The 21919-nt window shown below is 42.3% G+C and overlaps 1 protein-coding gene across 1 annotated transcript; it reads right to left on the bottom strand.

Annotated features, from left to right (window-relative positions):
- Positions 1-1431: 1431 nt before the first annotated feature.
- TUBAL3 (tubulin alpha like 3) lies at positions 1432-21238 on the bottom strand. Its single transcript, XM_079776953.1, has 4 exons — positions 21230-21238; positions 7722-7965; positions 4882-5034; positions 1432-2507 (listed from the first exon to the last, which is right to left on the bottom strand). The coding sequence occupies exons 1-4, from the start codon at positions 21230-21232 to the stop codon at positions 1567-1569; spliced, it is 1341 nt and encodes a 446-aa protein (XP_079633079.1). The 5' UTR covers positions 21233-21238; the 3' UTR covers positions 1432-1566.
- Between the last annotated feature and the right edge of the window lie 681 nt (positions 21239-21919).

Consider the following 21919-nt stretch of genomic DNA (forward strand, 5'->3'; position numbering starts at 1 on the left):
CTGGGATGACATTGTTTTGCTGTCAGCATAGACTGGGGCCTTGGCAGAGGTCCTTGGAAGTCAAGGCCAGAGATCCAGCCAAATACTCAGAGACCTGAGGACTGAGCAAAAACTCACTAATAGTTGTGTGGGTTGGTAAACCATATCTTCACAAGTATTGACAAATATCTATCATTTCCACCAAACTATGGTCATTGGCCTCCATGGTGACAATGGTTTGAGTTGAAAGCAGCAAAATAGTGCATTGTTTGAATGGAGCTCTTGAAGGCCACATCTCAGGACAGTGATTTCAGTAAAAGCATCTACCAGGAATATGTTAAAGATAGAGCAGAAGTCCTGGGGTCCAAGTGACACATGTAAGAAGGTGGCAGCATTGCAGTTTGGTAAGTCTCACAATAAGACACACAACTTTACACCTTCAGCCAAGGCTATAGGGCCTACTAGACCAAAATCACTCACCATGAGGCTAAGAGAGAGTATAACCAGAGGACTAAGGCTGAAAGGTAAATACCACAGATGAATGAGGCACCTGAAAACCATCTATCATCAGCTCAAGAGCAACACCAACCCAAGCCAGCACCTTTGCAGTATCTAGTTCACCTTAATTTTAACTATTAAGCTAAACATCATGGCTTCTAAAAATCTAGCTAGTGAATTTAATGCATTTATAGCTATTTTGTCCATTTTAAATTATAACTCATTTGAAAATGGGTTACTACTAAACAGTAACACTGTTTAAATACCAAAAATTAATTCTATTAAGTGGTGTTTTTTTAAAACTTCAAATCCTCAAGTCATATCCCCTCCAATCCCCAGGGCTTTTCATTTAGCAAGTCTTTAGTGATGGTCAAGAATCTGTCTTTTTTTTTTTTCTAAACCTGTTAAATGGTTCTGATGCAGGGTTCTGTGGCTACACTTTGAGAACACCTCCTCACGGAAGAAAAATGGTAAAGAGATCATTTTCACCCTCTGGCCTATAGGACACACAGATTCAAATTTGTGAAAGACCCAAGAACATTCTTGTTTATTTGTATAAAAAGTAAATTGAGACTTTAAGTCCACATTTGGAAGAAAAAGAATTATACTGAAAATGCTCATAATTTAATCAAAGTACAAAATATAGATAAGGAGGAAATAACATTAATAATCAAAATTGTGCTGTTTTTCAACTCAAGTAGAGGATAGGGAACGCATTAACTTTAGTGCTTCATAGTGTCATGGTTGAAAAGCAAAGAGTATTCTAGTATAGCCAGGTTTCCATTCTGACAAAACACACACACACACACACACACACACACACACACACACACACACACACAAATGGCATGACCCAGAAAGAACTCCAAAGCTTAGAAGGTCCACAGGTAGCAGTGCTGAATTATACTAACAAACAAGAAAAGATGTTCTCATTGTTAATAGTGGCCGATTTAATTTAGTGTGGAACTTATGTTCTTGCTTCATTTGATTTCTTTCTTCTCCTAATCAAAGGAACTCTACCCACTAACTGTAAAATGTCTTTAAAAAGTAAGCATGGCATTTAACATTATTTTCACCACCACATATACCTCAGAAACTTTGCCCCACCTCCTCGTAATCCTTCTCCAGAGATGCCAGATCTTTCCTGGCCTCTGAAAACTCCTCTTCTTCCATGCCTTCTCTGATGTACCAATGTAGAAATGCCTTCTTGGCATACATGAGATCAAACTTGTGGTTCAGGCGGGCCCAGGCCTCTACAACTGCTGTGGTGTTGCTCAGCATGCAGACAGCCTGCTGGACCTTGGCCATTTCCCCCCCAGGCATCATCATGGGTGGTTGACTGTTGATGCCCACCTTGAAACCAGTTGGACACCAATCTACAAACTGAATAGAGTTCCTTGACTTCATGGCTGCAATTGCTGCATTGACATCCTTAGGGACCACATCCCCTCTATAGAGTAGGCAGCAGGCCATGTACTTCCCCAGTCGAGGATCACACTTGACCAGCTGGTTGGAGACCTCAAAGCAAGCAGTGGTGATATCTGACACAGAGAAGTCCTTGTGGTAGGAATTGTCAGCAGAAATGATGGGGGCAAAGGCTGTCATAGGGAAATGTATTCTCGGATAAGGTACTAGGTTAGTCTGGAATTCATTTAGGTCCACATTCAAGGGCCCTTCAAACCGGAGGGAAGCAGTAATGGAAGATACTGCCTGACCTATCAGCCTATTAATGATGGTGTAAGAGGGGCGTTCAACACCAAGTTTATGATGGCATATGTCATAGAGGGCCTCGTTGTCCACCATGAAGGTACAGTCCGAGTGCTCTAATGTGAAATGGGTGGTGAGGATGGAGTTGTAGGGTTCTACTATAGCAGTGGAGATCCTGGGGGCTGAATAGACAGAAAACTCCAATTTAGTCTTCCTGCCATATTGTATCGAGAGATGTTCCATTAAGAGAGATGTAAATCCCGATCCAGTGCCTCCTCCAAGGCTTCGGAAAATCAAAAATCCCTGTAGTCCACTGCACTGTTCTGCCTGGAAAAGAAAACAAGACGTAGGAACTCAGCCAAATACTGGTAAAGCCAGAAGCAGTGGTAATGGTGGGACACAAGTTCCCAAAACAGACCAAAACTTTCAGAAAGAATTTATTTGCCATTATCAACTCCACAACAAACTTTACTTTGAAACATATTTGAGTGGTTACTTCTGGGATGGCAAAGCACTTTGGAGATTTACTATAAGAAAAGCATAAATATTCCACTGTTCTGCATTGCCCTCCATGAATATATCTGTATGTGATCTAAAGCAAGGTCTTTATCAGTAACAATGAAAATGATTAGCAAAACATTGAAGCAATATATTTTCCCCCATATTAGATGAAGTGCCTATCATTTCTATGCCCAGACTACCGGGCTGGTGTAAAGGCACTTCATTACCTAAGGAGTATGGCAAATGCCAAAATATTTCCTCAACAAAGGTTCTCCAGACACAGGTTCTTAAAGAATTAACTGTCAGTAAATAGAGTAACTAATCTTCAGGTAGAATGTGCCTCTGTTAACTTTACAAATAGTGATTACTAAGTTTTAGAATGCTTTGGAAGTCTCTAGTAACAAGATAAACCATGAGTTAGCAAGAGTCGATGGTGACAATTCATTAAAAAGAAGGAAATCCTGGTATTTGCCACATGGATGGACTTTGAGGGCATTATGCTAAGTAAGATAAGTCAATCAGAGAAAGACAAATACTGTATCATCTCACTCATATATGGAATCTAAAAAAGTCAAACTTGTAGAAACAGAGAGTAGAATAGTGGTTTCCAAGTGCTGGGAGGTGGGGAAAATGGGGAGATTTTGGTTAAAGGGTAGAAATTTTCAGTTATAAGATAAATTCAAGATCTGGGACTCTAATGTCCAGCATGGTGACAATAGTTATTGTTTACTTGAAAGTTGCTAAGAGAGTAGATCTTAAATGTTGTCATGACAAAATTTTAGCAAAGTTAATTATGTGAGGGGATGGAGGTATTAACCTATTGTGGTAATCATTTTGCAACATATATGTGTATCATATCTATCATATGTGCACCTTAAATTTACACAATGTTATATGTCAACTAGAGGCCTGGGGCACAGATTCATGCACTGTTGGGGTCCCTCGGGCTAGCCTGCAGGTATCAGCCAAAACCGGCAGTCCTACATCCCCTGAAGGATGTAGTAGTGCCAAAGTGGCAGGCTGCTGGGGGAGGAGCCCGAGCCCTGGCCCGGTGCCATGCCAGGCCCACTCATGCAGGCCCCACTGCACCTGCCACTGCTGCCACCACTCGGTAGGCCCACTGCCGCTCCACTGTGGTCTCCATGCACCGTCCTAGGGCAATACCGGCATCCTAAGACCAAGAAGCAGCCATGGGCTCATGCCCAGTCAGTCCCGAAGCCAGTCCCAATCCCGGCCCTGGTCCGGTTGTGGGAGGGGGGCACAGAGGGAGTGTCCACAGGAGAGACTCACACCGCTGCAGCTGCACTCGCCAGCCATGAGCCCAGCATCTGGCCCCACTGAGGAAGCACACTGACCACCAGGGGTCAGCTCCTGCATTGAGTGGCTGCCCCTGGTGGTCAGTGCGCATCATAGCTACTGGTCAACCAGTCAACCAGTCACTTAGGCTTTTATATATATACTAGTGGCCTGGTGCACAAAATTCATGCATGGGGGGGGGGGGGGGGTGTTCCTCAGCCCTGCCTGCACCCTCTCCAATCTGGGACCCCTTGGGGATGTCTGACTGCCCCCTGTGGGATTGAGCCTAAACTGGCAGTCGGACATCCCTCTCCTAACCGCTGGCTCCTAAATGCTCACCTTCTTGCCTGCCTGCCTGCCTGATCACCCCTAACCACTCTGCCTGCTGGCCTGCTCGCCCCCAACTGCTCTCCCCTCCCCCCCCCCCCCACTGGCCTGATCACCCCCAACTGCCCTCCCCTCCTGGTCTGATCACCCTTAGCTAACCACCTCTGCCTCGGCCCTGCCACTGTGGCTTTGTCCGGAAGGATGTCCAGAAGGTCTCCCGGAAGGTCTCCCAGTCTAATTAGCATATTACCTTTTTATTAGTATAGATAGGTTATATTTCAATAAAGCAGCAGGAAAATAAAATAAAACATTTCCTCAATAAATCTAAACAAAAAAGAAGAAAATGGGGCTGTACAGAAAGTGTGAAGGCTTCTGGGCGTTTCCTACTTAACAAAGTGTAATCCAAGCCCACATCAGGAACTTCCCAGCTCTGAGCATGGCAAGGGGCTCGGAGGAGAGAGGTTGGGTGGTGATGGCGTTGATGGTAGAACTGCTGTTGATGCTTGGGAGGTGTTTCACAGAATCCCAGGCACTTGGGCACACTCCCCCCAACCTTGCTTAGAAGAGAGCCACTTGCCAGCTTTCGGATTCTCTCTAGCACAAGGTTGATGATCTCTGACCCCAGAGAGTAGTGTCCTCGGGCGTAGTTGTTTGCAGCATCCTCCTTCCCGCTAACAAGCTGCTCTGGGTGAAAGAGAGAGCGGTGCTTGCCTGTTCTAATCCCATCTGCAGAGGGAAAAGCAGGTCAGTCATTCCACTCCATCAACTGCTAGCCCTCTGCTAATTCTCATACAACCCTGGACCATGAACCTCCCTTCTTCCCCAATGTTGTGGTAAAGCAACGACTTTAAACTGCTGACTGGCCTTCCTTAGTCTAAGAAAAAGTATAACTATTTTCATACCAATTGAAAATTTGCTTTTCCATCATATATTCTCTATTCATTTCTTAGAGTTACCATGACAACTTACAACAAACTGGGTGGCTTAAACAATAGAAATTTATTCAGGAGGCCAGCAGTCTAAAATCAAGGTGTTGGTGAGGTTGGTTCATTTGGGAGGTTCGGAGGGAGAATCTGTTCTGCATTTGTCTCCTGGTTCTGATGACTGCTGACAATTTCTGGAGTTCCTTGGCTGGCCACTGCATCACTCCACTATCTGCCCCCATTGTGCATGCCCTTTTCCCTGGGGGTCCACTCTTCTTACAAGGACATGGATCATTGGACTTAGGGCCTCTCCTAATCCAGTATGAACTCATCTGAACAAAGTACATCTGCATGGTCCCTATTTCTAAACAAAGTCATGTTCTGTGATTCTGAGTGGACATAGATTTTTAGGAGATACTGTTCAACCCACCCCACACCCTGTGGCACTTTGGTATTTTAAAACAAGTATTTCTATCCACAGAGAGCCAACAATGTCCTGGAAACGCATGGAAGAGGATACCAATCTAAGTTTTTATTAGTATACTTTAAAGAGGCTTTAACAAAGAGGTGTGGCATGCTTAAATACCCACATGATTCAAATGCAGTTAATATAAATGCCTGAGGCAGGGAAACCAATGGTAGGATGTTGGCAGTATTCAATACAACCAGGTGCAACCTTTGACTGGTTTCATTGCCTTTAAAAACCCTGGGCAGCATGAGGAACACAGCATGTTGGAGGCCCATGTCCCACACCCCTACCTTAGAATTACCCAAATAGCGTGACTCCTATAGAGTATAGTAATTATACAGTAATGTTTGAGGGTTAAGTAGGCTTTTGGGATGTTGCCCTGGATACAGTTGAGTGCTGCATTCCATAGTAGTGAAGAACATGTGTCAAGAATCAATTTCCTATGTTCCTATCTTGCCTTCCTCACTTTAGCTATAGAGCAGGTACTTTTGTCTCTAGGCCTCAATTATTATTTCACCTCACAAATAAGGATAATAACAAAACCTACCCACTGAGTTATTATGAGTATTAAATGAGATCATAGAGCATGATACATGGACCATAAAATAAGAATTATAAATAAAAATGATAAAATTGGCTTTATGACATGCATTTATTCAGATTTATCTTATTATACATCATTGGCCTTGGCACCAAATATCCATAGATAGTCAAAGAAGCTCACTGCCTACAAAGAAATGCACTAATTTTCTAATAGCAAGATTATTCTCTCAAATCATCTTGCTCTCCTGCATATGATATGACCATGAATTTTGTACACCCCCAAATGTTCAAATTTACTAATATTGAGTTTAAATGACTTTTAACTGACATACACATACAAAAAATAAACCTATCCAAGTTGGGTTTTTTTAAGTTATATTTATAAATAAGACATAAGCAGGAAACTAATTCTGGGTAGACTCTTTGCTTCTCACATGAAGCTCTAAGGCTGAGTTCAGTCTAAGGAGGGAGTTTATGGAATTTATGAAAGCCTGCTTCTTCATGACAATGTCCAGTTGAGATCTTGAGAGTATGAGTTCCATAAATTCTTTCAGTGAAATCAACTTTCTTGTAAATCAGTGATTACAGTACCATTAATACTGTCCACTCAACTTCCTAGAACTTTTCCACATTGATCAGAGATTTAAGTACCTGGCCCAGAATCCTCAGTGACTTCCATGGTTTTAAAACACAATTATTTGATGATTCCTTGGCTTCCTTACCCCCAGTGCCATTTAGCTCCACTCCACTTAAATCACCATCACTCACAACTGTCTCCCCCTAAATCTTCAACTTGAAAAATCTTTCCCATGACCATACCTCCTTACTTCCCCCTACCTACACCAATGACGTAGCCCCAGCTATCTTCCTAGTCTTCTCTTCTACCATTTTCCTACTCATACTGGGAGTTCCAGCCACACTGAACTCCTGTTAAACTTGCATGTTCCTCCATGCCTCGGTGAATTTGCAAATGCTGTTCCCCAGGAGAGCTTTGATGATTCCCCAGTTACTTATTCTGCTTCAGTAATACCGCTGTACCTTGCAGAAATTTCTATTATGAGGTTATATCATATGAAACTGACATTTTTTGGGTAAAAAAAAACAAAGATCATCCATTGGCAATTTTGTATGGCTTAATACATTTATTAGTGTTGTGTTAATTATTTATATTTTCTTCTGCACTCAATTATGCTGGTTTTCTATTAAAGCATAATGGTTTTTATAAGAAGGCAGACCTGGAAACAAAGACAATTATTCTCAGTGATGTAACTAAGGCAAGTTCTATAACCTTCCCAAGACACAGTTTCCTCATCTATAAATCAAGGATGACAACCGTGTTTCCTAATGGAGTTGTTAAAAGATCACTTGAGCCTTCCTGTTCAGGTAGACTGTATAATCTGCCAGTCCTACCCACTGATACTTGATTTGTTTGCTTTGATTGTGACCCTGGTTAAGTACACTAGAATGTAAAACCTTACCTATAACAGTTGGCTCTAGGTCAATGAAGAGTGCTCTGGGCACATGCTTCCCAGCTCTTGTCTCGCAAAAGAAGGTATTGAAAGAGGCATCCATATGCTCTGTTTTAGCAATTTCCAACTGATCCTTTCTATTGTCAAGAATAAAACCATCTGGATGAATTCCGTGTTCCAGGCAATACAGTTCCCAGCAAGCATCTCCAATCTGGATGCCAGCTTGGCCCACGTGAATGGAAAGGCACTCCCTCTGAAATAAGCCAGAATGAGTTAGAACCGAGCAGTCCTCCTTAGATCTCATGATCCATGTCACTCAGCACTTCTGCTTACAACTGACAGAAACCAAGCTAGCTTATGTCAATAAGAGAAATCTTACCTTATAATAGAGAAACATGCAAATTGACCGCACCTCCGCTATGCCAACGATTGGGCCAGCAGGAGGCTGGGGGCGGGACTCTGGGTGGCATATCCACCGTTGAGAAGTTCAAGATGGCGGTGCCAAGTGGCCGGGCCCATGCCGCCGCTCCTGGGGGTGCCTGGGGCGATCGGCACCCCGGGGGGCGTGGCCGGGCCCATTCAGCCGCTCCCGAGGGGTGCCTGGGGCAATCGGCCACCTAGGGGGGCGTGTCCGGGCCCCTCCCACCCCTTCCTTCCCTCCCGGGGGTCCCGGTGTTGATCGTCCACCTGGGAGGGCGTGGCCCTGCCCCTCTCGCCCCTCCCGGGGGTCCCGGGGTCGATCGGCCACCCGGGGGGGCGTGTCCGGGCCCCTCCCGCCCCTCCCGGGGGTCCCGGGGGCTGTGGCTTTCCGGGCCTTGGGCACCAGCAGGGAGCCTGCACCGATCGCAGGAAACCACTGGGGGTCGGCTCCTGTGATCGGTAGCAGGGACGCTGGGTGCAATGAGCCCAAGGCCAGGAAAGCCTGGGGCGGAGGCTTTCCCGGCCTTGGGAACCAGTGGGCAGCCTGCACGGATCGCAGGAAACCTCTGGGGGTCGGCTCCTGCGATCCTTAGCAAGGATGTTGGGTGCCGCAGAACCCAAGGCCACTGCCCGGGGCCAAGCCCCGACCCTGAAAAAGGCAGAAGGCGGTGGCCACAGCCAAGGCCTGGGTCCCTGGTGCGGGCAGAAAACTGGTGCAGGCAGCCAGGTGAATGAAGGTCTATTGCACGAATCTTCGTGCAAACGGGCTACTAGTTTATTATAAGGCAAAATGAAAATATCTCATGGAAACCAAATGGCAGGATACAGATAAGTATTAGGAACAACTGAACCAAGGTCTCTAATTCCATTAAGAGGTTTCTTTTGACAACATAAATTAAGCACCTATTGTGTAATTGGTTAAGAATGAATTAAGACTTCTATATAATTTTATATATAATATATGTACAAAATCAAGTTATCTTACCAAGAAAAAAATTAGCTGGTTATTGGAAAGGAATAAAACCAAAATCAATGTATAGCTTTGACACATATTGAAAGCCATATCAGATAAATTAATATTGTTACTTTTTTATATCTTTTGTTTGTTTGTTTGTTTTCTTAATCCTCAACCAAGGATATTTTTCCCATTGATTTTTATTTTTAAATATTTTTTATTGATTTCAGAGAGGAAGGGAGAGGGAGAGAGAGATAGAAACATCAATGATGAGAGAGAATAATTGATTGGCTGCCTCCTGCACACACCCTACTGGGGATCAAGCCTGCAACCAGGGCATGTGCCCTTGACCAGAATCAAACCCAGGACCCTTCAGTCTCCAGGCCGACACTCTATGCACTGAGCCAAACCAGCTAGGGTTTCCCATTGATTTTTAGAGAGAGTGGAAGGGAGGGAGGGGGGGAAGAGAGGGAAGAGACAGAGAGACAGAGAGAGAAGCATTGATATGAGAGAGATACATTGATTAGTTATCTCCTAGATATGTCTGGACCTGGGCCAGGAATCAAACCTGCAATCCAGATATGTGCCTTTACTGGGAATTGAAACACAACCCTTCAGTGTGGGAGTTGATGCTCTAACCACTTAACAACACCAACCAGGGTGCCTTTACATAGCTTGAGATTTTACACTGACTATTCTTATGGGTTCTAAATAAGGAAAGGATGTTCTAAGATTAAAAGTAGTTAAAAATTTACCAAGGGAACATGCAATAGATTTAACAACCCAGCTATACAGTATATATAGCAATTTTTATATACATTAATCCTATATAATAAAGAGTTAATATGCAAATTGACCATCACACCCTCACACAAGATGGCTGCCCCCATGTGGTCACAAGATGGCAGCCACAAGATGGCCAGCAGGGGAGGGCAGTTGGGGACAACCAGGCCTGCAGGGGAGGGCAGTTAGGGGTGACCGGGCTGGCAGGGGAGGGCAGTTGGGGGTGACCAGGCCTGCAGGGGAGGGCAGGTCGGGGTGACCAGGCCGGCAGGGGAGTGAAGTTAGGGGTGACTGGGCTGGCAGGGGAGGGCAGTTGGGAGTGACCAGGCCGGCAGGGGAGGGCAGTTGGGGGTGATTGGGCCAGCAGGGGAGGGCAGTTGGGGGCAATCGGACCAGCAGGGGAGCAGTTAGGCATCGATCAGGCTGGCAGGAGAGTGGTTAGGGAAGTGGTCGGCAAACCGCAGGCTCTTTGGCCCCTTGAGTGTGGTTCTTCCACAAAATACCACGTGCAGGCATGCACATACAGTGAGATTGAAACTTTGTAGCCCATGTGCAGAAGTCAGTTTTCGGCCTGGGCAAGTCTAATTTGAAGTGACGTTAGAACATCAAGGGGCCAAAGAGCCGTATGTGGCTCACGAGCCACGGTTTGCTGACCACTGGGTTAAGGGGTGATCAGGCTGGCAGGCAGAAGTGGTTAGGGGCAATCAGGCAAGGAGGCAGGTGAGCGGTTGGGAGCCAGCAGTCCCAGATTGTGAGAGGGATGTCCCAGATTGGAGAGGGTGCAGGCTGGGCTGAGGGACACTGCCCCCAACCCCGGTGCACAAATTTCGTGCACTAGGCCTCTAGATTTTCTATAACACCCTTGAGATATCTACAAGATAAATAGGCAAATGGCATCAACAAATAATTACAAAAGAAAGAAGTAATCTAAAATGCAAAGATTTAGGTACAATGGCATTCACAGTATCCTATCTAATAAAGAGGAAATATGCTAATTGACTGTCATACCCTCACAAGATGGCAGCACCCATAGCCAATAAAGAGGGGATATCCTAATTGACTGCCATGCCCTCACAAGATGGCGGTACCCAGTCCCCTCAGGTCTGTGGGGAACGGGCTGTAAGTTGACAAGGTCCTTGCACCTGTAGGGACTAGCAAGGCTGGCACCTACCCCCACAGATTTCCCAGGCCTGTTTGGATGGCAACTAATCAGTATAACGAGAGCAACCCCTGCCTACAGAGCTTTCCCAGGGTTTGTTTATATGACTGCTATCAGTAGGATAAGAGCTACTTTCATGGCTTACCAAGAAATATGTATCCAACTAGTGAGATTTATTGTAACAAGAAACCTGTCCTTCAACTTATTCCTCCAGTAGTGATTTTAGAGAAACAAAGAATGTTTTCCTTGTGAGTGATTCCCTGCTTAGTGTCTTATGTATAAAAAGCACTGTATTACTAATAAAAGTTGCCAGAGCTTCTCGAGAGTTCTGGACCTCCTGACCCCGCTGTTGTTTCTCTTGCTTTTATTTCTCTTATTCTTTCTATTTCTTAATTCCCACCTCCTACCTCAGCCCGGTTCAATCGTCAGGCTGGACCTGACAATTGGCGCCTGAACAGGTCACTGAGGACTTGGGACACAGAAGGTGAGGAACTCCTCCGGAAAAAAGAGTGCACTCGTAAAGGTAAGGGAGGAGCATCTTTTTGAGAATCGGGAGTAAAATGGGGCAGTTAGAATCTAGAGACAATGCCCTTTATGGGCAAATGTTAAAGTCTATGCTCAACAGTAAAGGAACTAAAGTTACTGACAAGCAAGTAGAAAATTTTTTAAAATTCATTCAAGAAGTCTGCCCTTGGTTTCCTGAGGAAGGAACCGTTAACTTACAAACGTGGCAGAAAGTTGGAGAACAAATGCGCAATCATTATAAAGCCTTTGGGCCAAATAAGACCCCGATTGATGCATTTTCTTTATGGAGTTTGATACGGGATTGTTTAGATCCCAGGCATGAACATAATCAACCATCTCTTAAGCCAGGAAAGAAAGAGAAGCAGTGTACTGGCACAAAAAGGGGGTCTAAAAAAGATGATGATACAGGTGTTGTTCAGGCAAAAGAGGAGGAAGATTATTTTTCTGCTGGAACTGAAGAGGGTAGTGATGTGGAAGATGTGTTAGAACAATTTTTAGAAGGATTAAAGCATCTTGGCAAGAAAAAGAGAAGCCGCGGGGGCCGTTCCCGCCGCTCTCCACTGCCCTGTGCAGCGCCAGTTCCACTCTCCCCTCTCCAGATGGCTTTGCAGGAGGCACGAAAAGCTGGTGAGGATTTGGGCATTCACGCCTTCCCCGTTATGGAACGGGTGAACCCTAACACGAGACAGGGTGAGCGTACTTATGACCCGCTTCCTTTTAAAACCCTGAAGGAGCTAAAAACAGCCTGTGCTCAGTATGGGCCCACTTCTCCTTATATTTTAACTATCTTGGAAACTATAGCCTCAGAGGCTCTCCCACCTAATAATTGGAGAGCTATTGCCAAAGCCTGTTTATCAGGAGGAGATTATCTCTTGTGGAAATCAGAATATAATGAAAAGGCTAAGGAGCAAGCTGCTCGTAATCGAGCTACACAAGTTAATATTTCTTATGAAATGCTAACAGGAGAAGGAGTCTATGCTGATATCCATAATCAAATTCAATACCCCCTGGAAGCTTATGGACAAATTAATGGGGCTGGGATCAAAGCCTGGAAAAAGCTTCCCACCTCTGGTCAGAAAACAGAGGAACTCTCAAAGATTATTCAAGGGCCAGATGAAAAGTATCAGGATTTTGTCTCTCGGCTGTTACAGGCTGTTGGCCGAGTAGTGGTGGAGGGAGAGGCTGGCATGTTAATAGTCAAGCAGTTGGCGTATGAAAATGCTAACGGTGCCTGTCAAGCTGCATTGCGGCCCTATCAAAGAAAAGGGGATCTCTCAGATTATATCCGCATTTGTGCAGATATTGGTCCCTCATATATACAAGGAGTTGCCATCGCGGCCGCATTAAAGGGAACCACCATTGAGGGAGTTCTTCAGCAACAGTTCAGCACAGGGAGAGGTCAGACATACAAGTGTTTCACTTGTGGAGGAGCAGGACACATGGTAAAGCAGTGTCCCTCCAATAAAGGAGTTAATAAAAAAAATGGCAGAGGTCTTAAACAACCTGGACGATGCCCAAAATGTAAAAAAGGAAAACATTGGGCAAATGAGTGTAGATTTAGGGCAGATGCCCATGGAAATTTCTTGTCTCAGCAGCAGTCGGGAAACTCCGGAAGGGGGCCAGCCCAGCCCCGACAAATAATGGGGGCACTATCTGTTTACCCTCCTGCCCCTGTGCCGCCTCAAGGCCAGCTGGCTGTGCAGCATCCAGCCTGCCCCAGGAGCAAAACAGATACAGGAGTTATTCTGAGCAACCCCCGGAAGTGCCGGGTTGGACCTTGGATCCATAAAGCGATATGTATTAACTCCAGAATTGGGACCACAAGCCATCCTTACAGGGGTATATAGACCCACTCCTGAAGGGACGTTTAGCCTTTTACTAGGTAGAAGCAGTTTAACTATAAAAGGATTACACCAGGAGTGTCAGGAGAGGGCAGGGCTATCTGCTCTCCCGCAATAAGATTACTTACAATAAGATTACTTAAAGTTACATTTAAGAATTATAAAAGAACTTAAAGGGAAATGCGAATCTTGGCTAAATTAGGTATAAGTTATTACTTCAGAAAGCATAAAAGAAAGAAAAAATTTGAGATCTGTCTTTCTTTTAAGCATAAACAGAAATTTGGCCAGATCCATTATTAATATTTCCCCTGAAGTAAGCAGGATATGGGGGAAGGAAGAGACACGTGACGATCCAATATGGATGCCCACTCTCCCAGTATACAAATTTAAAGTTTCCTTTCTCGCCATGAAAAAGCCTTAAAAATTTAGAAATGTATCTGGAATTTCTATGCTAGTGGGGAGAGAACTTAGCTGTAAGACAGAATGCGCGCATAGTCTGATTTCAGACATTTAGATTGTCTTCAGCTGGAATCTCTCTGCAAAAGCTATAGAAAATTAAAAACCCAGAACTGGTTATTTTTCCTAAGAGAAATGGCGAAAAAGTCTTCTTAAAAGAAATTCAAGCTAATTCCAGCAACAAGATTCGCATTTCCATAATAAAGAGCTGTTTTTAAAATACTAATAAAGTGTGTTAAAAGGTTGACTTTTAAAGCCTTCAAGAATATAAGTAAATTTATCTCTGTCATAGAATTTATTCAAAATAAATGCTTTAAAATAATAAGAAGTCGATTTGAATCTCAGAAATTATTAAAATATAAATAATATATTAATTACAAAGATCTAAGTAGCCCAGGTAACTAACTACACCCTTTGTTAATAGAGGAAGGGGTAGATGCCCTTCCCCCAGCAGAGTTACTAGCAAATAAAAAGTAAAATTTAAATTTACCTCATAAGAAAAATCTAGAGGACAGAATTAAAGCCATTAGTTGATTATATCTTGTATTTCTCTTAGAAATATAAAAGTATCATCAATCTAAGAACTACTAAAAATATTTAATTTACAAGCTGTAAAAGTTCAAAGTACAGATTAAATTAGGAGAAATTATAAATATAGTAATTATATTACCTAATATATAAAAATATGTTTTTGAGAAAATAAAATGTAATGTTTTCTGTAATAATTAAGAATTCAAATATATTAGTTATTGGTCTGATTTTAAAAGAGGATTAATTCTATAATCCAGTTTAAATATAATTGATATTCTTTAAGATAATTTAGGTATATAATTTTTAAAGCATATATATAAATGTTTAATCTTTCCAAGTTATTTCAAGACTGAGAGTGACTTTTGAGCATTTCATAGGGCCCGATATGTTCAAAAGTCTGTTCTCTCTTTTTTATTTTTTTATTTTATTTTTAGTCTGTTCTCTCTTAAAAGAAATTTTTTTTTATTTAATTAAGCCAATTGATACTTGAAGTAACATAGAAAGCTTTATCAAATATAAATTAATATATTTTACTTATACATATATATTAAAGATTTTCACCTGTAAGAAGGGCAAAAACAATATATTTCTTAAATATAGCCATACTTTTAGATCAGACCAATAAAGTATTAAACCTATAAGTTTTACTAAATAAGTTTCTTTACTTTTTAAATAAAGAAACTTATTTATATATTAGCTTATTAAATTATAATCAAGGGTTTCAGCTTAAAGAAAAGCCAATGTCTTTATAAGCAATTTAATTAAGTATTCTAAGAAAGTTACTAAGAACTTGTCTATACAAAAAGAAATTAACAGCCAGTTTAAAGTTAAATTACCATACCTAGAACAAAGTATATCCTTACATAATATTATTCTACAATGTCATTATAATTTTTTAATATTTTACAACAGCATATTATACATTTATCCCAAACAAATTTACAAACTAATTTTTTGAATGTTTGGCAGTAATTTAAAAAGACATAAAAGGATTTAATCCCTTCCACTATGTGGAGGGCCCCCTGGGAAGGCACCTGAGCATTCTATATTGGCCCTTCTTGCTCTTTTTACCAAGAGGGACCCTCTTCTCACAATACAATTACCCGAAGCTGTTGCCTAAGCTATCTGTTTATACTGAGGTTGAAGCCTCATAGTGGCTGGTACCACAGATCTGTCTCTTGCCCAATGGCATGAGCTGGGCCCTCTCTAGAGAAGAAACCTGGGTTCCCCAAGATATATGATCAATGCCGGGGCCCCGCCAGCAGGCGAGGGGAATCCCAAGGCAGATGCTGGGCGTGGAGGCCACAGGGGCATAAGCTACCAAGGAGACAGAACTGAACCTCACATCACCCTGCTTGGCCCCGGAGGATGGCTGGTTAGTCAAAGACGGGTAAGATTCCTCAAGGGAGGAACAACCTAAGACAGGCACAGTCACAGAGGGGCCATCAGGAGAGAACTTGGGGGTCAACAGAGGTGGGGCACAGAACCTCACCCCCCCAACATTACAGGGGCCTGAACTCTAGCCCCTTCTGAGGGAGGTCTCCTGCCCCATGGCTGCTTCGTGCTTCCCATGCCCAGCCCAGATTGGGACCCAGGTAACAGACAGAGAATTGGCCTAGCTCAGATCGGGACCCAGATAACAGAGACATGGCTAACAGCAGCTGCCCTATATCTAAATCCAGCCTAACACCAGGAATGCTCAGGACTTTCTCAGGGATACAAATAATCCTTTCCATTAATATTTACAGGGTAAACTAAGATTGTTATTAAAATATTAAATTTAAAAGTAAATTAATAGTCAGCTTTACTATAAAAGTACTTATAATATAGCTAACTAGTCACCTATAGGCTCAACCTTCAAACTACAGCAGAAAACACAGAGCAAAAAACAAAGGTCCTTCAAACCCCTTATATTTCAGTAGAAATACAAGCTCTTATTTATACCTTAACAGATTTCACTAAGAAGCCCATCAACATATAGTAATAGTACTTATGTAGTAAGTATAGCAAAAATTATTAAAACAGCTACTATAAGGCACACTAATTTACAAGACTTTTTCATTTAATTTTCAGCCTTTAAAATATTATCTAACAATAACAATTTCCATATTTTATTAGAAGCAATGTTCTCAGTATATTATCCACCTTCCTATACCAACTTTAGGGGTAAATCCCCAAGGACTTAAACCTAATCATATCTAGCAGAAGAATGTCACTCAATTGTAGAAAGAACCATTCATACTCTTACAATCATTTACTAAAAAACAAAAAAGGGGAAGAGGTTGTGTTTTATATCTTTCCAGAAGGAGCAATGCAGCCAATTCGGGTGCCAGAGAGTTACGTGTGTCACCGAAATGGACTCAGACAAGCTCCTGTGTCCCTTCACTCGAAAGGACTAAGTACTACCCTAATGACAGCAAAGCAGAGGAAGAAGAAAAACTGAAAGCTACGCAAGGGACTGAGGTGCCAACATAGAGTCATCTGAAGAAGTTAACAACTGAAGTGCAGCAGATTATGGAAAAGCAAGAAGTTGAAGCTACTTCTTCAACCATGTTCCTGTTCATGCTAGCATCTATTAGCTGCCAGTCTTGTGCAAAGTTTTACGCAGGCAAACAAAAGACTCTAAGTAAATATACACCAGGAACACCAGCAGCAAAAGAGACTTTCTTTCATTTAGTAGCTAAAAATATTAATATGTCCATAGTTTTGATTTCTCTCTTATTATTTTATTATTATTTAATAGCCATAGTTTTGCTCTTAACATTCAAGTTTTAAAAATGATAACATATATATAATTTAACTTTGCATTGGCATTGTTTTAATATTAGAGCTTTGTTATTGATATTTAAATTTTACTTTTATTATTAGTAGCCTAAAAAACAGACATCAGTAGATTACATGGAAAGATTCAAGCTATTAATGATACAGGTTCTGCTCTGTTGCCTCCTAGCGAAGTGGCACAGAATATTTTTGATAAAATTCTAAGCCTTATGTCTTTTCATAGATTACAATCATTTATCTGGTCTCTGTCAATTATTGTTATCCTTGCTCTCATTATTCTCTGTTTAATTCCAGTCTGCTTCCAAACCATTGGATCCAGCATCCGGTCCCTGCAAATAGAACTACATGAACGTCTCTTAAAAGACAGAGAAGGGGGATCTGTGGGGAACGGGCTGTAAGTTGACAAGGTCCTTGCACCTGTAGGGGCTAGCAAGGCTGGCACCTACCCCCACAGATTTCCCAGGCCTGTTTGGATGGCAACTAATCAGTATAACGAGAGCAACCCCTGCCTACAGAGCTTTCCCAGGGTTTGTTTATATGACTGCTATCAGTAGGATAAGAGCTACTTTCATGGCTTACCAAGAAATATGTATCCAACTAGTGAGATTTATTGTAACAAGAAACCTGTCCTTCAACTTATTCCTCCAGTAGTGATTTTAGAGAAACAAAGAATGTTTTCCTTGTGAGTGATTCCCTGCTTAGTGTCTTATGTATAAAAAGCACTGTATTACTAATAAAAGTTGCCAGAGCTTCTCGAGAGTTCTGGACCTCCTGACCCCGCTGTTGTTTCTCTTGCTTTTATTTCTCTTATTCTTTCTATTTCTTAATTCCCACCTCCTACCTCAGCCCGGTTCAATCGTCAGGCTGGACCTGACACAGGTCCGCCTCATCCAGCCAGAGTCCCCCAGTCCCCTCAGCCCCAATGGGGTGCGGCAGGCACCACGCACCTCATTCAGCTGGATTCCCCCAGTCCCCTCAGCCCTGCCTCATCCAGCCTCAGTCTCCCAGTCCCCTCAGCCCCACCTCACCCAGCCTCAGTCCCCTAGTCCCCTCAGGCTCGTCCCATCCAGCCGGAGTCCCCAAGTCCCCTCAGCCCTGAAGGGGAAGGCAGTTGGAGGCAATCGGGCTGGCAGGGGAGGGCAGTTGGGGATGATCATGCCGGCAGGGGAGCAGTTAGGCATCTATCAGGCCAGCAGGGGAGTGGTTAGGGGGCTATCAGGCTGGCAGGCAGAGTGGTTAGGGGCAATCAGGCAGGCAGGCAGGCGAGTGGTTAGGAGCCAGCAGTCCCAGATTGTGAGAGGGATCCTAGATTGGAGAGGGTGCAGGCTGGGCTGAGGGACAACCCCCATGCACGAATTTTGTGCACCACACCTCTAGTTAAAATATAAAAAAGTGAAAACCAAGAACCAATCTACTTAACCACTTACCTATTGTTGGGCATTTAAAGGAAGATACATCATCACAATGGCATGTTATCCAACCCTTAAATATTTACACACACAAAAGTATGACATAGGAAATGATATAATTTTTACCTTATATTTTATATTTTATACTAGAGGCTTGGTGCATGGATTCGTGCACCAGTGGGGTCCCTCGGTCTGGCCTGTGGGAATTGGGCCAAAACTGGCTCTCTAACATCCCCCAAGGGGTCCTGAATTGAGAGAGGGTGCAGGCCAGGCTGAGAAACCCCACCAGTGCACGATCAGGGCCGGGGAGAGATCACAGGAGGGCTCCAGAGCGTGTCCGGCCCCACTCGCCCAGTCCGGATCAGCCAGACGCCAGCAGCAAGCTAACCTACTACTCAGAGCATCTGCCCTCTGGTGGTCAGTGCACATCATAGCAACTGCTCAAACGGTTGAACAGTCTGACACTTAGCACATTAGGCTTTTATTATATAGGATAAAGTAAAGACATGATATATAATGTCAAGTACATTTAAAAATAAGTTAGAAAAAGTGTTTTTAAAATGTATCAAAATATAACTGTAGTTATATCTGGGTAGTGATTTTATTTTCCTGTTTAAATTTTACTGTTTTCTTCATTAGCCTGTACTCTCCTATCCTGCTGTTAAATTACCATTCACATTATTTTAAAAGCCAAACAACCTTTTTATTTGTAATTAAACAGATAAATATCTATTCATCTAACAGAGGGAAATAAAAACTTAATCCTAAAAATCTGAAATGATAGCAATTGCTGATTTAGTTGAGTTGTGATTGCCAGTGGTCATGGGACAAGCCTAAGCAGTGGTCTCATAGGGGAGAAGCCTGTCTTTTGTACCAGAGGGGCCCTTCAAGTTGTTTGCCTGATAAGCTGATAGGCAACCCTGCCCCTGTCCAGGATTGTACTTTCTCAAGGTCTGAGGTTCAACTGCAAAAAGTCCTCTAGTCGGAGGGAGGTCACATCCCCGCAATCTGGCTTGGACTCTGTTCTCACTCAGCACATCAAACTTTGCACTTTGTCTCCTTGACTCACAAGACATAACAGCCCTTTTTTGCTTTATGAGGAATTCAAGCTCACTACTTGAGTATTTCCCTCTTGTTTCTTCTCTATGCAAGTATCTGTCTCTCCCAACAAAGGCTGTGAACTCAATTTAGAAAGCACTTCACTTAGTATCAACCAATATTCCAAACTCTTGGAAAACAACACATTCCACCATAAACAGCCTCTTTACACCCATATGTCTCCTCCTGTTCGACTTAAAAATGATCTCAGTACAATAGCTACTATAATCAGATCAATATTCATCTAAATTCCTATATTTAGGTAAAAATTTAAAAGTGGGGGGGGGGGGCTCACACTTCTACATCATGAAAACCATTTACATGTAGATTTCTCTCACGGCATCCTTCCTCAGCTATTGATCACCCAGTCCCCATGGGATGCACACATGATATTTGCTCACAATATTTAGATCCCCCAAAAATTACCAATATAAAAAAAAATTGCTGCTCTGTGGCTGGTATGCAAGTAGTTCAGACATAGGAGTGATACAGTCTTTTTTTTAACTTAGCAGGAATACTTGGCCCAACAAGGTCCAATCTTGTCTTTACTGGTTTGAGAAGCAGCTGAGTCTATAACATAACTGTGTCCCAGGGTACAGAATGCTATTTTCACTTTATTCTTCTCTTGGCCTTCCCCTCCTTTCCAAGCCATCTGTTAAAATATTAACCAAACTATAAAATAATAAAAGATTGCAAAATGCCCACTAAATATCAATATTGGTAAGTCATAGCACATTATTATGTGGTTGCAAGAAATAATACAGAGATCTCATGTGCTTTATCCATTTCCCCAATGGAAATATCTTGCAAGATTATAGTAAATACCATACCCAGAATATGAATTGATATAGTGAAGTCACAACATTTCCATTACCATGAGGATCCTTCATATAGGAAGGCATCATTTTTAAGAGAAAAACAATCTAAACATCTTAGAAATGTTCCGGGGTGAGAAGATCAAAGATGAAAAAGCAATTTGAAAGGTTGCTTCCATTTAAGAATTAGAAATGCTGAGATACTAAAAATTACTGTGACTGGCACATAGAGAGATTAAAGGGAAAGTGAATCTTAAAGGGTGGTCCCCAAAGGACTAAACTCAAGAGAGAACAAAGATGTCCATGCACTTTACCTGTCAATTTATGAGCTTAACAATGGTTACCTGGGTCTGAGGTCACCAGAAACTCTAAAACCATAATTGGAAGTGAAACAATTGATTTATATAGAAAAAATAATCAGCACACCAGCTATAAAACCAATGCAAAAACTAAAGGAAGGAGAGGTTCTTGCTTCAGCACTTCAGTTAAAGGCAATAAATACTTGAAAATCAACTATGCTTTTGCTAAAAGCAGCAAAACTAGAGCTGAATAGAGGAGAGCTTATTCAAATCAGCCTCAAACATGGCTGTTAAGAGAAACAATAGTTATTTAAAAATTTCTTCTCTCATATCAAGAATTTATTAAAAATGTCTTGGAGGGGAAGAGTGCCAAATTTGATGAGTAAAATTTTCTACAACAACAAAGCAACACTGTCAACAATGTACAAGCACAGTAGTCACTTACCATGCTGAGTTGAAGGTGCCCCCTGGTAATGAGTGACAGAGTATGCCCAGGTGAGCTTTATCACAAGGCAGGAAGTGACTCCGCCTGAGAGTTGAGCTGCTGGCTTCACTTAAAGCAGCCCCGCCACTTTTAAGCTCTTCAGTCTCAATGTGGCTGTGGTGGCTTGAACACCCTGAGATAATGCTGTGATTACTTGAGATTTGCAAAGGAATTAGAAGAAAATGAGAAAAACCTCTTTTGTAATATAATTTTTTAAATGCATCATTTCTTCAGTAATTCCTTTTTTCCTTGAAAAACTAAGTCTTAAAGGAAAAAGTTTCCTCAAGTAATAATAATTGGAATTTCAAGTCCGGAGAAGTTTTCTGATGTGATAGTTTTATGTGTCAAGGTGGCTAGCCTTTAGTGCTCAGTTATTCAATCAAACATTCATCTAGGTATTGCTAAGCATTTTGTAGATGTGGTTTTACATTGACAGTCACTTCAATTTAAGTAAAGATTGCCCTTGATATAGTGGGTGGGCCTCATTTAATCACTTGAAAGGCTTTAAGAAAAGAAGCAGCTTTAGCTTCAGCTCCTAAGCAAGTTGCCAGTCTGCTCCACCAATTTCAGACTTTAAGTGTCCATGATAATATTCCATTAAATATATATATCCACATACATACACATACACACACATAAAGAAGTCTTAAA

The sequence above is a fragment of the Cnephaeus nilssonii genome, assembly GCF_951640355.1.
Source record: "Cnephaeus nilssonii genome assembly, chromosome: 1".
Classification (NCBI taxonomy): domain Eukaryota; kingdom Metazoa; phylum Chordata; class Mammalia; order Chiroptera; family Vespertilionidae; genus Cnephaeus; species Cnephaeus nilssonii.